General features: G+C 43.2%; 1 protein-coding gene across 3 annotated transcripts in view; it reads left to right on the top strand.

The window, feature by feature from the left end:
* The window catches only part of EPC2 (enhancer of polycomb homolog 2), a 41,018-nt gene that overhangs the window by 7,344 nt on the left and 19,051 nt on the right, over positions 1-14,623 (top strand). For 2 of the 3 annotated variants that reach the window (XM_068687022.1, XM_068687024.1), the window contains exons 2-3: positions 7,962-8,121; positions 14,159-14,304. In XM_068687022.1, coding sequence (XP_068543123.1) covers positions 7,962-8,121; positions 14,159-14,304 — 306 coding nt within the window. Of the gene's footprint in view, positions 1-7,105; positions 7,454-7,961; positions 8,122-14,158; positions 14,305-14,623 lie in introns of those variants that run through there. The other variant, XM_068687023.1, reaches the window with a different exon arrangement.

Below are 14,623 nucleotides of genomic sequence, written 5' to 3'. Positions count from 1 at the left end.
ATTTACGAAAATAAAGGTACTATCAATAAATGTGAAACGATGGCAATCTCACTTGGAACAATTCAACATTATAACGAAGTATTTTGGAACGTACTATATTGAAGTTCTCTTTTCAATTGATTTTGCAAATTCCTGTTTGTTAATATGTGGTGATTACCTTGTGGTGTTACTGAAAGTGGTACTTTAAAATACTGCTCTTATCCTTAGCAGAACTGCCCTAAACGTAAGGGAGAAGAAGGGACAAGTCTGCAGGGAAAAAAGAAAAACAAAAAACAAACAAAAAAACAACCCCTGAGTTTGTATTTTTCCTAATTTACACTGCTGCAGTTCTAATTGTGATTAATACATTCAAGTCACTAAAATGCCCTTGGTCTTCCAGTACTTGAAATGCTCACTTCAAGAGCAGAAAGAGCAGGCGAGGTGATGCCAGGGACTTGTCTGAAACGAGGTACTTGGCAAGGAAAAATGCTGTTCCCACCGGCAGATGTCTGAGGACAGAACTGGGTTGCTTGGAGCTAGTCGACTCGCTTCTCTGGCGTGCTCCACACCTCGCAGTACGGCTGCTTCAGTAAAATCTTTCTCTGTAAGGTATATTCTGATATGCGTGTCATCTTAAATTGTGAGAAGTTAGGGCTTACACAGCCTGCCTTGTGAGGCTGCTCTCCAGTTTGTTACGTGTCAGCTTCCTGACGCTTTTCCACATCAGTAGACTTGTGCTCTCCTCCTTTTATCTGATGTCCCCTGTGGCACAAAGTAATTCAGTTATTTATCTATTTGTAGCCAGCATATTTATAAATGCTTCCCACCCCCTTTTCCCTGGTTGTTTTGTTGTTTACATCTCAATTTATAATTTGGTTATCTTAACCTACTGCCATTTGTCTTGCTGCAACTCCTGCTTTTTGCCTGACCAGTCTGAGCTGCATAACAAAAGCTGTTTGTACTTTGAAGCATCCTGGTAACCTCCAATTCCCCTGTGCTAAACTTAGATGCAAACAAAATACTGCATGGCTTGTGGTGGTATCCAACAACTAGGTAAGCAAGGTAAAAGGAGAGGCGCTGTTACTACAAAAAAGTTGAGAAATATTAAAATATATTTAGAGAAGTTTGAGTTGAAATGGAATCTTATAGTTAATAATCTTAATTTCTACCAATTAATGAGTGTGCAGTTGTGTTTTTAATTTTTTTAACTTTTTTTTCTCAGTTGATGTAACTTTAGAACCAATCTCTGGTATCTTTTCTGTTCCCTTATGTGATGGATTTTGACTCTGTTCATCAGCTCTTCAGTGCTTTGGTGAAGAGGTTTGTTTGTAAAACTCTGAAATACAAACTCCGAGGTATCGGTGTTTATCCTTCATTTAAATAAAATTTGTTTTTAGTTATATATAGTAGGAATGGATTCCTGGGAATAGAATGTTACGCACAGATCAGGAGATGAATTACACAGCTTGGCAAGGAGAGAGGTACAGTAAGCAACTTGTTCTTGAATGCAAAAGTTAGATCAGAAAATTCCTAGAAAAGTGCATCCCTAAAGAAGGTGGAATCAGTAGGGTCACTTGGTACCCAAACCCTGCAGGGACACAGCCCCCCAGGAGCTGCTGTCACCTGGGGGCACTTCCCCAGGCTTCCCTCGTGCTGCCACTGCTGCAGCTCGGCACCCTGCAGCTCTGGGGTGTGGAGCTGGAGGTCTGTGTGTGACCTTGTGGGAAGTAAAGGGGAGAACTTGATGTGAAATTTGCCTGTGAAAGTATTGCAGGTTAATGGCATAAAAACATCAGAGAGAATTTATATAGCCAGGTGTTCACCTCTCCGTCTCAGTCTGTCTGACTCGGCACGATTGAGCTACGTTAATAGAAGCAGACTTTCAAGAAAATAAATTCCTCGGAAGCAATTTGTTAGCAGCCTTTTCTGTTTAAAATTGTACCTGTTACCTGCTGAGTGATGCAAATGTGCCTTGCAAGGAGCTGAAGGGAAACTATGTTGGTTTTTGACTGAATGTTGCACTGTCTGTAACAGTTTGCTCCTAAGTGATAACAAAGGCATCTTGGAACAAAATACTCTGTTTTTTTTCAGGAAAAAGATACACTTTTGAAGTGCTGTTTACAGTCTCTCTAAAAGGGATTTTAAATTCGGAGTTCTTTGAAGTTTCATGCTGACAATTGTATTTTTAATGACTGGAGTTCTGGCGAAGTGGAAATTAATGTAGTTGTAAAATACAGTTCTTGAGGAAGATTTGGTTTTGGCGTTTCCTAACTGGTGACAGTTTTATGTCAGTGGGATATTCACAAATAGGGAACAATCGTTTATGTGAGTGAGAGACTGTATGTGCTCACGTACCACTACTGTCCCCCTCAGTAGGGTAATAGTTGGGATGTCTTGGTCATTCCAGGTCCATCGTTATATAGAATGAGGTAAATTGCATTGCTTGTTTCCTTGTTTTCATTTTTTTCATATTAAACTTACATAAAAGGTGGGCTTTTAAATGTACTGCCAGATTAACTAAAGGAACATGAAAGTGGTTGATTTTTCTCTGTCCATCTCCCCTCTGTACCTGTTAGTGTTTTGTGGGCCAGGTTTTTTGCCTGTCTTGCTTGAAGTCATTTTATAGTGCTTAAATTGGCTTCAGTCAGACTGCCAGAGAGGAAATAAAGCTCTTTTTGGGGACATTTAATCTCATTTGGGTTTCCTTAATTGAAGTCCCCAGTTCCTGTGTAGACCTGTGTGCCTAGAGACCAGGCGTCATCCAAGGAAGTTGGGCGCACTTAGAGCAGGTGGGACACAAAAATTTTGTCACTTATCTTACCATCCCACATCAGTCTTTTTGAGGTAATAATCAGGTGATTTTTCTGTAAAGCATTCATACCAGAATGGCTTGTGCTTGGTTTTGGGTGGCACTCGCATTGTTTGTGATGTTACAGTTGCTTGAGAGCTGGAGAAGGGAAGTCAGTGGCAGAAATATGTCTTGGTCTCACTTTGGGGGAACAACCGAGTGACTTTGAGTAGCTAAATAATAGAAACTTTACTAGTTTTGGGCCTCTGTGAATTTTTGGGGTGGAGTAGTGCAGTTCAATTCGCACTGCTGCCTCCTTCATGGAGTTGTCAGGAGCAGCAGCCTGACAGTAGTACTGCCTTTTTTTCCCATAGTCATAATTTGGCACTAAGGAAGACAAATTGGCGTGGGGAGAAGTAGTTCTTGTGATGATTTAAAAAAAAAAAAAGGAAAAAAAAAAGAGGTGGGTAGGGCCAAAAGAGAGCTCAAGAAGTGGCTCTGTGGGCCCCATCCATTTGTTTGACCACCTCTTGGTACTGCTCTGTAAGAGAAACACATAAGAGGACGAAACTCCTGACTAGGTTAATTCTGCGTTGTATTTTTTTGGTACTGATCCACTTCTAACTTGTATGCTAATTCACTGAACTTCTTGCTCTTCAGAATAAATGAGAAATGAGGCAATGAGTTTCTGCCAGGGTGAAAACTGCAGTGGGCACAGGCAGGGCTTCTGCTGTCCGTGTGGCTCTGTTTCAGCTACCTGCTTTCCCTCCCAGGGCAGAGGGAGAAGGAAATAAAAACAGGTCTGCAGGTATCCTGGCTCTTGGGGGTGTTCCAGCTGCCCCCAGCACCCACTTTAAGCCTTTCACTGCTCAGATCCACTTCCAGTTATGATGTTAGGGCAAGATGTCAGTTGTACTTCAGGTAATTGGTTGTAATTTTGTTGGGCTGAATGGGCAATGCACAGAAATCTCTTTAAAAATAAATAAATAAAAATCCAAACCCAGAAGCTCTTGCTGGTGAGGTAACTCTTCAGCTTCACGACACTCCTGTGTTTTTCCCTGAAGCGTTGCTGACAGATGTCACTTAAATGTCTTGTGGTGGCTGCGACGTCGCGAGATGAGTCTGCACATTTCATACCAAAACTCTTCTGCTTCTGGATCTGTACGTGAACTAAAAAAATGTCAGCTGATGTATTTCCTGATTTGAGTATAATGTTGGGCAAACAGCCTGTCTAGGCTTTGGGAAGGTCTTCTCATGCTTTCTTTTCTGCTTTAATTCTGGTTTTGATTGGAGGTGGGAAGGAAGGGGGCTTTGGGCTAGCTTAGGAGTAGCTTATTTGGAGGAGGTAAAGCTGTTAATAAATTCACTTTTCTTTGCTGTCCTCTTTACAGTTATAATGGAAGGCTGTAGTTAAAGATGTTTATCTTAAGGGAATCAATTTCAAGAGCTAGGCTCTGTTATGTTTTGTTTATTTCTCTTATGTCTTGGTAACATCAATCCAGATATTTCTTCCCTTGAAGCCTGCGGTGTCCAGAACACCTGATGGAAATGGTGTGACCTGGAGCTCTGTTGTGAAAGGGCAGAGAGGAAGTTCTGCTCTTAAATAGGATCACAGTGCACCGCAACGTGCTTGGTTGCACCAAAAAAAAAAATAATGGTCAGGGGAGATACCTATAGGAAACTTAAAGGCTAAGGGAAAGAGCAAACAGCTGTTTGGGATCCAAGTGCTTCGGTTTTGCAGCAGCAGAGTGAAAGGGAGGGGTTGTGTTGGTGAATACGGTTCTTGAGGGTGCAAACTATGTCTGGGACTGGTCGCTGTTTCCCTTCCCAGGTGGCCCAGTGTTGTGCTTGGAGAACAGCTGTGTTCTGGCTGTGTGCTGGGCACGGGGATGTTTCTGTTATGTTGACAGCCAGAGAAACAGGCTGAAGCTGTGTGTGATGTTCTCGGGCCTCCTAGAAAGGTTGGGATTTGCTTTTTAAGAAATCAGTGGTTAATGACTCCTTGACAGATGCTGCCACGGGAATTAAAAGGAGCACGTTCTGCTTGCTCTTATCACGGTTCTCTCTACTGTTCAGTTACGAGATCCTTTTATCTTGCCTGCTGCACACTGAAGTACAAGTTAAAATATGTTGTGTCTTTCAAAACAATAAGCAAAACAGATGAAAGGATGTCTGGGTGCACTGGTTGCTAAATCCATCATTAAACCTTTAAAAGGCTGTTTGCAGGTTGAACCAAGCCATTTAAGCAGCCTATACAAAAATCTTCCGAGTATGTTACACAGAACTGTTTCGGGAGTTGAAATTTGTTTTCATTAAGTTAATGTTTAATAGATTTATTTCTTTCCTAACTGTGGAAATGACATACTTTATCTGCTGCCTCTGCAGCCCTGCTGACTGACTGACACTCCTGCTTGTCAGGCTCGTTGCGTGAAGGCTGCGTTCTGCTTGGAGACGTTTTGTAGTAGAGTGAGTACTAACACCTATTGTCAGCCCTGCCTTGGGAGCTCTCCCTCCACCTACAAGCAGCGTTACGAGAACTGAGAATGATCTGAATTACTCAGCTGTGCTGCTCAGCGGGCTGTGGAGCCACAGCGCGATTTGTTTTGGTTGCTGCCTGCCCTTCGCTGCTTTCTGTGCAAGTGGGACCTCATCCCTCCGTGCTGGCTGGAGGAATGAAGGGGTCAGCGTGGCTTTCCCGTAAGGTGTTCAGTCCCATTTTAGAAGTGTCTGAGTGTTTGGTGCTGGAGGAGTGGGGGCAGCTACACGTTGGTCAGCGTCACCATGCAGTGCCTGCCCCCACGGAGGAGCAGCTGGTGCTGTGGGTGCTGACAGACTTCAGGGCTGGTCCAGCTGAAACCTGACAAACCTGAGGGCTGGTGCAGCTGAAGACTGATGAGGCTGAGCTGGGGCAGTGCCCAGGTGGGTTCCTGGGGCTGAATCCTGCTAGTCTGAGAAGCAGCCGTGGCAGAAGAGCCAAGAGATGGGCAAGGGATGTGCTGAGCTGGGAGTGTGGCCACCGCACCAGGAACTTTGATACTCCTCAGTTTTTCAGGGGTGAGGCTGCTTTTCGAATGATCTTTCACAGGGATGATCTTCCCTGTTACTCTGCTTTCCCCAAGTGTCTCAGAGACGTTGAGAAACTGGGAGAGAGTCTGTCAGCGGGCTGCTGGAGTGGCCGTGGCTTGGACTGCTGGCCGGGGAGATGGGGAGGGTGCTCAGGAAAAGTCCTTCTCCTGAGCAGCTGCCTGTGAAGAGGCAGCCCCAGGGACACCCGTGGAAAACAACGCGGTAATGAAACAAATTCTGGTGTAGCTGAATTACCTGCTCAGCGCTGCGGAGCTTTCCAAGGCGTGCTTTAATGGTAGAATGACAGATTGATTCAGTACGTATTAACTCCGGCAAATCACACCAGATATTTGATTGCACTCTTGTCTTAATTCTAATAGCGTTCACTGGGGAGCCCGATAGTTTGATTTAATGTGGCTTCATCTGCTAGGGGAGATTCCCAAAGCTGCTCTTCCAGCCGCTGATTTGTTATGTTCTAATTTTGCAGGAATTGCATTATTTTCCTTTCTGCAAGATCTCAATATTTAAGAGTGTAATTTATTAAATGCCATTTACATATTTTTAAAGATCTTGCTTTCGTTCGGGATGCTTTTTGTAAATAATTTCTGTAGAATTAAAGAGGAAGAACTCCTGTTCTTGAGAGCACTCACTGAATGCAAGCCTTCGAAGCGCTGGTTGTGCTGCTGGGGGTGCTGGTGCTGTGCTGCTGAGGCAGGCTGCCTGCGGGGAGGGCACCCCAGGAAACCGAAGGAGGAGGAGCAGCGATGTTTGCCTTCTGCTCTGGGATGGTTTCCAGTAGTTAGATGTGTGGGAATGGCTGGAGGATAGCTCGATGCCCCCGGAGTAGGCACAGTGAGGTTGTAAAGGTCAGTGAGAGTCGAGCTTTAGGGCAGATCTCAAGATGATATTGTGCTGTCATCTATCCCGCCTTCAAATTTGGGAGCTGGAGGTGAGAATGTTGCTCTATGGGAGGAGAAGGAAACATCTCCTGGCGACACGAGAGCCTTGCAGCTCTCTTACTAGGAGCCTGCGGCTTGTTTTGTGTTTGGTTTGCATGGATAGAAGAGATTTAAGATCTTGTCCTGGTGAAGACTGCAACTCCTCCTCTTTATTAGGCTCACAGAAGGTTACGTGTGCCAGCTGAGCCATTCGGAGCCTTGGCATGAGACACTTTTGTGATGTTTAAATGAGAAAACTGCACCAGAGGGTCTGAAGCATGCACGCATTGCTTTGCGCTGCTGGCTTGGGGGTAGGTACCTCAGCTGACAGTGTGCTGGGGGTCCTCTTGCTGCCCTGTTCATCTTGGGTATCTTCAGATGGCACCAAAATGGTACGTGGAGAGCAGCACCAATTGTAACGCTGGAGTTGTACTGGTTTTCTTCCAACAAAGCTCAACAGAAGTATCGATGAAAAACCTTTGAGAGTCCTAAAAAGTCCTTAAATTCATGCATTTACTGTGGGCTGCGCCTAACCTGAAAGGATTCTGCAGCAATTCTGGCGTCTGTCCCTTAGCAGTCAAATGAAGTGATGCTTGTTTAGGGAGTCTGTGCTTTGTAAGTGTTACACTGCGAGGACTCCTTGTCACTCTTAACTGGCTGAACTTCTAAAGGCAGCAGGCAGGTAAGAACTGCTGGGGAAACAGGAATGATTAAATTAGCTATTCTTTTGACTTGACTCTCTTGTTTATAATAACACTTTAAAGAACTTTGTGTTTGTTAACTGATTTTGCATAAAATCTCTCTATGCCAGTTTTTAATGGGTTTGGTTTACACCAGCCCTTCGAAGGCTGTGGTGTAGTTTGAATGACCTTTTCCTCGTCTGGGAAGAGGAATGTGCTGTTGTCTGAACAAAGGGTTCTTTTCATCTGCTCTGAGTCCTGCCTTACGTTCAGGGGAGCTCTGAGGTTCCTGGCTGTTAGGAACCCCCCAGCGATGCGAAGTGATGGAGGACACGTCTTCTGTCACTGACCTGGCAGCAAGCAGCCTGCTGTCCTCTAAAACGCAGGGAAGACTGAACTCTTCTATCTGGGTTTTGTGCAGACATCAGGAAAACAGTAGGAGAGTAGGATGTCTTTGTATGTGCTGCTATATGCTGAATTTTTTCACAATAAACTATTTTTATCTTGCAGGAACATCATTTGCAACGGGCTATCTCAGCACAACAAGTCTTCAGAGAAAAGAAAGAGAGCATGGTTATCCCAGTTCCTGAAGCAGAGAGCAATGTCAACTATTACAATCGTTTGTATAAAGGAGAGTTTAAGCAACCAAAGCAGTTCATTCACATTCAACGTAAGTTAAAGAGTGTTGGTTTTTCCCTTTAATTACAACTAAGTAATCTTTAAACAATCTTGAGGACAACATTGCTACCGTATTCAAAAACTCAAAAGTCCAAGGGGGATTTAAAAATGTAAATTTCCAATTTCTTCTGTAAATTTCTGGAGGAATTTAAGGGTAAAGATGGTTTTTGTCTTCCCTGAAGGTATTATGGGCTCTGTGCTGTTACTGTATATTGCAGTAGCTGGCAAGCCTTGTCTTCGGTCAACTCAAAAGTTACTTGAAAGCCCATTAATTCAGAAGTTTAGTATAAATGGGGATGAACCAAATAGAAGAGGTTTTGTAATGAAATCAGCCTTGATTCTACCGATTATAACAAACTTTTTGAAGGTTTGGTTTCAGCTGTGCTAACTGAAATTCAGGCTAATCACTACAGCATGCATGACTTTACTGGATGTGTTATGGGTAGCAGTGTTTTTTCTCAGTGTTTTGCTAAAACAGTGAGTTTCTTTCCTGTAGGGAACTCTGAGCTTGCTTTATAGGTAAGAGGAAGCATTTTTTTGGAAATGCGTGGCTCCCTAGGTTTTAGATGATCTGAAGTCCTAGTTAAGTATCCCCAGTGGTCTCTGGAAGTTCAGCTGACAAGTGACACAGTGTTTGTATTTCAGTAGCTCAGTTGTTGCTTGGCATGCAAATCATGTTTGTCCTCTGCGGCATGTCATTCTAGGGGCTTGTTTGGGGACGTGGACTTCCCCTAGAGTTCATCTCTGCAGCAAAACCTTCGGTGCAGTTATTGTTGTGGTTTGTTGGTCTTCATCGTGAAGCACAAGTTCGGTACCAAGTTTTTGTGGAGACTTTCTAAGCACTGATTCATGGTTTTGTTTCGTAGTCATATTGGAAGGACTACTGACAGGGGTGTGGAAAGCATCATGAACGGGAAGTGTACTCACTGCTGTTGGGTTTTGTGCAAGCAGTAGTGATGTTATCCAGCTTCATCTTCCCAGACAGCAGTGAGCGTCCGTTCAGCCCTTTTTTAGGGATCAACAACAGGAAAATCCTTTCATCCCTGTTTTAGGGATCAAAAACAGGAGGCTGTTGATCTCCATGTAGATCTGAGCAGATAAGGCATTTCATGTTTGCATGGTTTCTTCCTTTTGGAGATGCAGCTGAACTTGAAGTTACGCAAAGACACTTAAACCCAAACCCTGCTGTGTATTGAAGATCCTTGCATCATTTCTCAGTAGCATGGTGAAGTCTCCTATTTTTCCCATGTGTTCACAAAATAAGGAGGCTTTTGGAAATAACGTGCTCGAGGTTCTCCCTGGTAATGTGAGAAGCGAGCTAAAGGAAATGAAGTATTTCTCTTTTATAATAGAAGAAAAACCTGCGAAGCGAGGCAGGTTGACTACACTGACACAAAGCTGCTAAATCAGGGAAGTGTTTTATTGTTTGGGCGGTGCCAGAAACACTGTAAATGCTGTTAACAAATCTGTTCAAAAGCGTTATTGTGTCAAACTGTACTTCGTATTGTTAAGATTCACAGCCTTTCTGGACAGAATTACAGGAGGTATTTGAGCTGAAAATAAACATCAGCTAGTGCTTCGGGATAACTTTTCCCACATAGTCTGGTTGCGGTAGGTGTGATACAAAGCTGCTTTATGCTGCAGGAACTGCTGCGAAATTCTGTTCTAATGCTAAAAGCACAAAGAGCAACAACACTTGCTGTTGTGGTGTGACTTATATAAACTGCCAGACGCCAGGAGGCCACATACCATGCTCCATACTTGTGGCTATTACGAACAAATAACAAGTAAATCATCTTGCAGCCCATTCGATAGCAGAGGATTTTAGTCCTTACTAGTGTAATGCTTTTATTTGTACCGCTAGCTCAAAGTAGAGAAAAGTGAGGCATGAAATTCCTGCACTGGCCTGGATCCTAGGCATTAGTGGAGCTGGGTGGCACTAGGGCGGGTGGCTTTGAACTGAACATGAAACACAACTCTTGAGCTATTCTAATTACGCCAGTGTGATTGATAATCTTCCCTGGATGTTTGTAGTTTTAGTAGCATGGAGATGGATTTTAAATTGCTAATAAGCAACAGAGAGTAAGTTACTACACTTGTATCTATCCTAGAATTAAAGCTGAGCGTGTTTTAGAAAACTGGTGCTGCTAATGGCAATAGGAAGAGCAAAAACTATTTTGTTAACATATGTAAATGTACTCGGTGTGTATGTACATGTGACTAGAAATGCTGTATGGAAAACACATCTGTCATAGTCCAACAGATCTGACTGGATATGGGTGTGCAAGTTCACATCTCCATGAGCTGCAGGGCTCGTCAGTTGTCTAAGTGAAATTCAATAGTGGGCAGGCTTCTGTGTTGGGAAACTTGTGTCACGTTTAGGGTTGGATTGGATCAGACCCCAGTGTGACAGGAAGGCCCACATGATGATTTGAAGTGGTGTTAAATAGAAGAGAAGACATGCTGACCCTTTTCAAGCTGGCATGCAGTAATTTAACAGATGCATTTGTGGTGACTGTGGTCAGCTCAGGGTTTGAAGTTGGGGCTTGACCTCTACATGGTCATGAAAGTGATCCAAAAAATCCTGGGATAAAGTCTGTTTGGGCTTACTTTCTGGCAGGTCAGGCTACTCAATCCGCATGTCCTTTCTCCAGATTTTCTCTGTAAGCATAAAACTAAAACCTGGTTGTAAGGGGGATGTGAGAAAACAGAACAGAGGGGGACCCGCAGGTGGATGTTTGCATGTAAATAACATTATAATAATCTTAAAAAAAAAAAAAAAAAAAAAGAAAAAAAGAAAAAAAAAAGAAAAAGGGGAGGTAATACTACTTATGATAAAGAATTTTTCTACATTTTTAGAGGCTGCTGTAGCAGGAGCTGTTCAGCCTGTGGCCATGTAAAGTGGGCATTTGCATGATAGCTGCCTGGCGGAGGTGTTCTGGTGCAGGTGGGCAGTGTTAAAGCCCTGGTCCGGTCAGGTGCCGCAGCCTTGCCGTTGAGAAGGCGTTTTGCTGCTTTGTGAACTACTTTGGATATAATTACCATGACCTGTGCTAACCCACAGTAAACGATTTGATGCCATCAGAATAAACACAGCCCGCTCTGTTCTGACTGCCAGCACCCTCCTGGTGGAAGCTGTGTTCTCAGCTCAGGGAAGTGAGCTGGCAGAAGGCCTATCTGGTTTTTGGTGGCTGTCTGGATCTATCAGCTCGCTGTCTTGGCTCATCGTGGGACTCCTGGTGCCAGCACAGGGAAGGTGGAGCAGTGTGTAGCTCGCCGGGGAGGGGAGGCTCGTGGAGGTGCTTGTTTGAGTGGTAACTCACCTAGGTCAGCTTAAACTGACTGTTGAACCACAGCCTTAATTAGTTAAGTAAATTCAATTAGATAATTTTGTGATGTTAAACCCTATTTCACGTAACTTAACTTTAAAGCAAGTTCCATTTCCATAGGTTAGTATAAACTCAGGACTTAAGGGAGCTCGTGTAAACAAAAGCAAATCCCTCTGCGAAAGGCACAGCCGGCAGGAGTGGTTACAGTGGCAGAGGGTGTAAGGTAGGGTGGTAGTTTTGCAACAGCAATTAGCAAGCCAGCAAGTTTTGAACATTTATACAAGGTGAGGTTTAGTGATAGGATCACCTTCTGCAGCGCCCCACAGAAACGTGCAGCGTGGAAGAACACAGAAGTGTTGGGGCAGGAAAACTGGATCCATCTAGCCATCCCCATGAACTACCAGCAGGAAAGGAAGGGAGGTAGAGTGCATGAACCAGGAGGAAGGCTGCATTTTGTGGGACTTGCAGGCTTCCAGCAGGTAGCTGAGGTTTTGTGGCCTGCAGTGAACCAGGAGGTGGAATGCAAGTGTTGTTGCCATTGCTTCAGCACCGTTAACCTGCCCTTCTGCTGCTTGCGGTGCTTCTCATGCTACTTACAAGCCAGAGAGTGTTGCTAGGAGGTATAAAAAGCAGGGCTACTACTGCTCTGACAGCACCTGTGTGCTTTTGTAGAGAAGAATGAGATGGGTTTTATTCAGCCTAACTTGCTTCTGACAAGTGCATACTGGATACCTTTTATCTTCTGAGTCTTGTCACTTTGATTATGTCAAAATATTCTCGTGGAGTTGGAATTCAGGGCGTAGAGTTTTTGAATTTTAAGGATTACAATTTTTTTTTCCTGTTTTTTCAGTACTTTTTTGAGATGTTATAGATTAAAAAAAAAATGACTGCTAATATAGCTGAGGTTTTACCAGCAAATAACTTATTTAGGAAGTTAAGTTGATTTGATGTGTTATTTAGGAACACGGTTCAGAGGTTTCTTAACGCAGCTTTACAGAGCTCTGCTTTCAAAGAATGAATAGTCTGGGTCAGTTTCTATTTCAAAACTGTGATTTTCTCCTGTGGAAGCTACAGGACCCGAATGCTGTAAGCTGTAGTGTGAGTCTGATACACGGCTGCTGATGCTCAGAGGGAGAACCAGGTGTCACGTACCCAGGGACAGTGGGACGTGTCCGAACAGAATCTGCACGGCAACTTTATCAAGTTGTAGTATTACTGATTCCCTGTAATACACAGCCATACCGCAGTAGTAGTATTAATTTCTTCTTGAAATCTATTTTTAGACAGTGTTTACAGTGTGTGTTGAGCCGGTGAAGCCTTCTGAGTAAGTGGCGTTCTCAGAATTAGTACAGCGAAGCACCGCCTCTTCTGGGAGGTAGCAGGGCACAGCTGAAAATGGGAAGGGATCGCGTCCTAGCATTTCTCAGATGTATCTGCCTCTGGGAGTGCCTCTCCTCTGTCTCCACGCAAAGCCAAACAGATTGTTTTACACGCTGCCAGTGGTAAAAGCTAATACATTGCGTTGGAATATAGACAGAGTGGTCTGGGGCTGGCCTGAGGAAGGAATGTCTTGCTTATTTCATCGTAGTTGACTGCCCAGGCCAGGTGCTTTACATGATTTTTAGCATCATTCTGGTGTTTCCTGGGTCCCCTCAAAGTGCACCAGCAAGCTTGGTAGCAGAGTTGTTCTCTAAGTTGACACTTGGATACAGCCATCACTTAGGAACGTAGAGATAAGATAGTGCTTTGATTTGTGGTCCAGTACAAATAGAATATATTTCAACAAGCCTTCACTGCTGTTGGTGCAATAAGTATTTGAAGCGTTGGAGTTAGTGTTTCACCCTTTGTAGTTTCATATAAAATATCAGTTGCACCTAATAAGAGTTGTTGCTGTATAGGATTTTCTCATACTTCGTGTAAACAAAATTGCTGCTATGTTATCTGAATGATGATTTCCTTCTGCTTTTCGTAGGACCAGAAACTTTGCCTAAGTATGGAGAATGACTAGGGCAATGTGTAACAAAGCTATGAGCTTTGCTGTAAAGTCAGGAGCGTACTGTTTGAAGAGCATGGAGAAAGATTCAGGTTCTACGTCTAGAGTTGAGTTGCTTTTGGAGAAAAAGTAACACGCCTTCCCACAGGATTGGTCTAGCCTTGTTACAGTTGGTTACACAAGCTTTTTTTTTTTTTTTTAATTTAGCCTATTAAATATTTTAATAATTTAATTTAGTTGAATTACTTAAAAACGGGCAACTGAAATTGTATTGGAACTTCCATTTAAGTACTTTCCTCTGAGTATGGGATTTGACTGAAAATTATCTTAATTGTTAAGAATCTTACTGTGATATTATGGAGGAGCTGTATTATAACAGCACAAAAAAGCACTTTTGCTTTTGTTGTGCAGGGAGATATTAAAATTTGTACGCCCCTATGGTAATTTTTAGAAGTAAAGCTTTTTTTCCTATCACCCCTTCAAGCTGCATTAAAAGAAAATGAGCTTTCACTGATTACCCCTTGTATAGGAAGCCAAAGACAAGAAGCTTCTGAACACTGTCTTAATTCTTCTATATGGGGACACGTTTTAGTGTAAAGAGAAGTGTCATGGCAGAGGTCTGCTGATTTTATGGATGGCTTTTGATTTCTGGTTGTCAGATGCGTGCTCTTGTATTCACCTATTTTGTGTGTGTGTTTTTGTTTCAGCCTTTAATCTGGACAATGAACAGCCAGATTACGATATGGACTCTGAGGATGAAACCTTACTGAACAGACTAAATCGGAAGATGGAAATCAAGCCACTGCAGTTTGAAATAATGATCGACAGACTTGAAAAAGCCAGTTCTAGTCAGGTATCTTGCTGCGCTAAGAAATGGCTCAGCTATTTCTCATTTTTGGTGGGGTGGTTCTGTTTTTTTTTTTTTTTGGTTGGTTTGGTTTGGTTTTTGTTTTTCAGTTCATTGTATTTCCTGGTAAGTGGGTAAGAATGTTTGTGCGAGTCTGCAGAACTACAGAAATTTCATTGCTGTCTTTATTGGTAACTTAGGAAAGTAAGTGGAGAGCAGGAGTATAGGTGAGTGGGTGCATGTGTGGTGGTGGGGCTTGGTATTAAACTTTTCAATTCCTAATCGTAATAAGTTACAAGAAGACAACTTAAAACCCATCTACTTT

Source organism: Anas acuta, chromosome 6 (assembly GCF_963932015.1).
Source record: "Anas acuta chromosome 6, bAnaAcu1.1, whole genome shotgun sequence".
NCBI lineage: Eukaryota > Metazoa > Chordata > Aves > Anseriformes > Anatidae > Anas > Anas acuta.
Note: the sequence above shows the minus strand (reverse complement) of the source record. Positions and strands in the feature narration are given on the sequence as shown.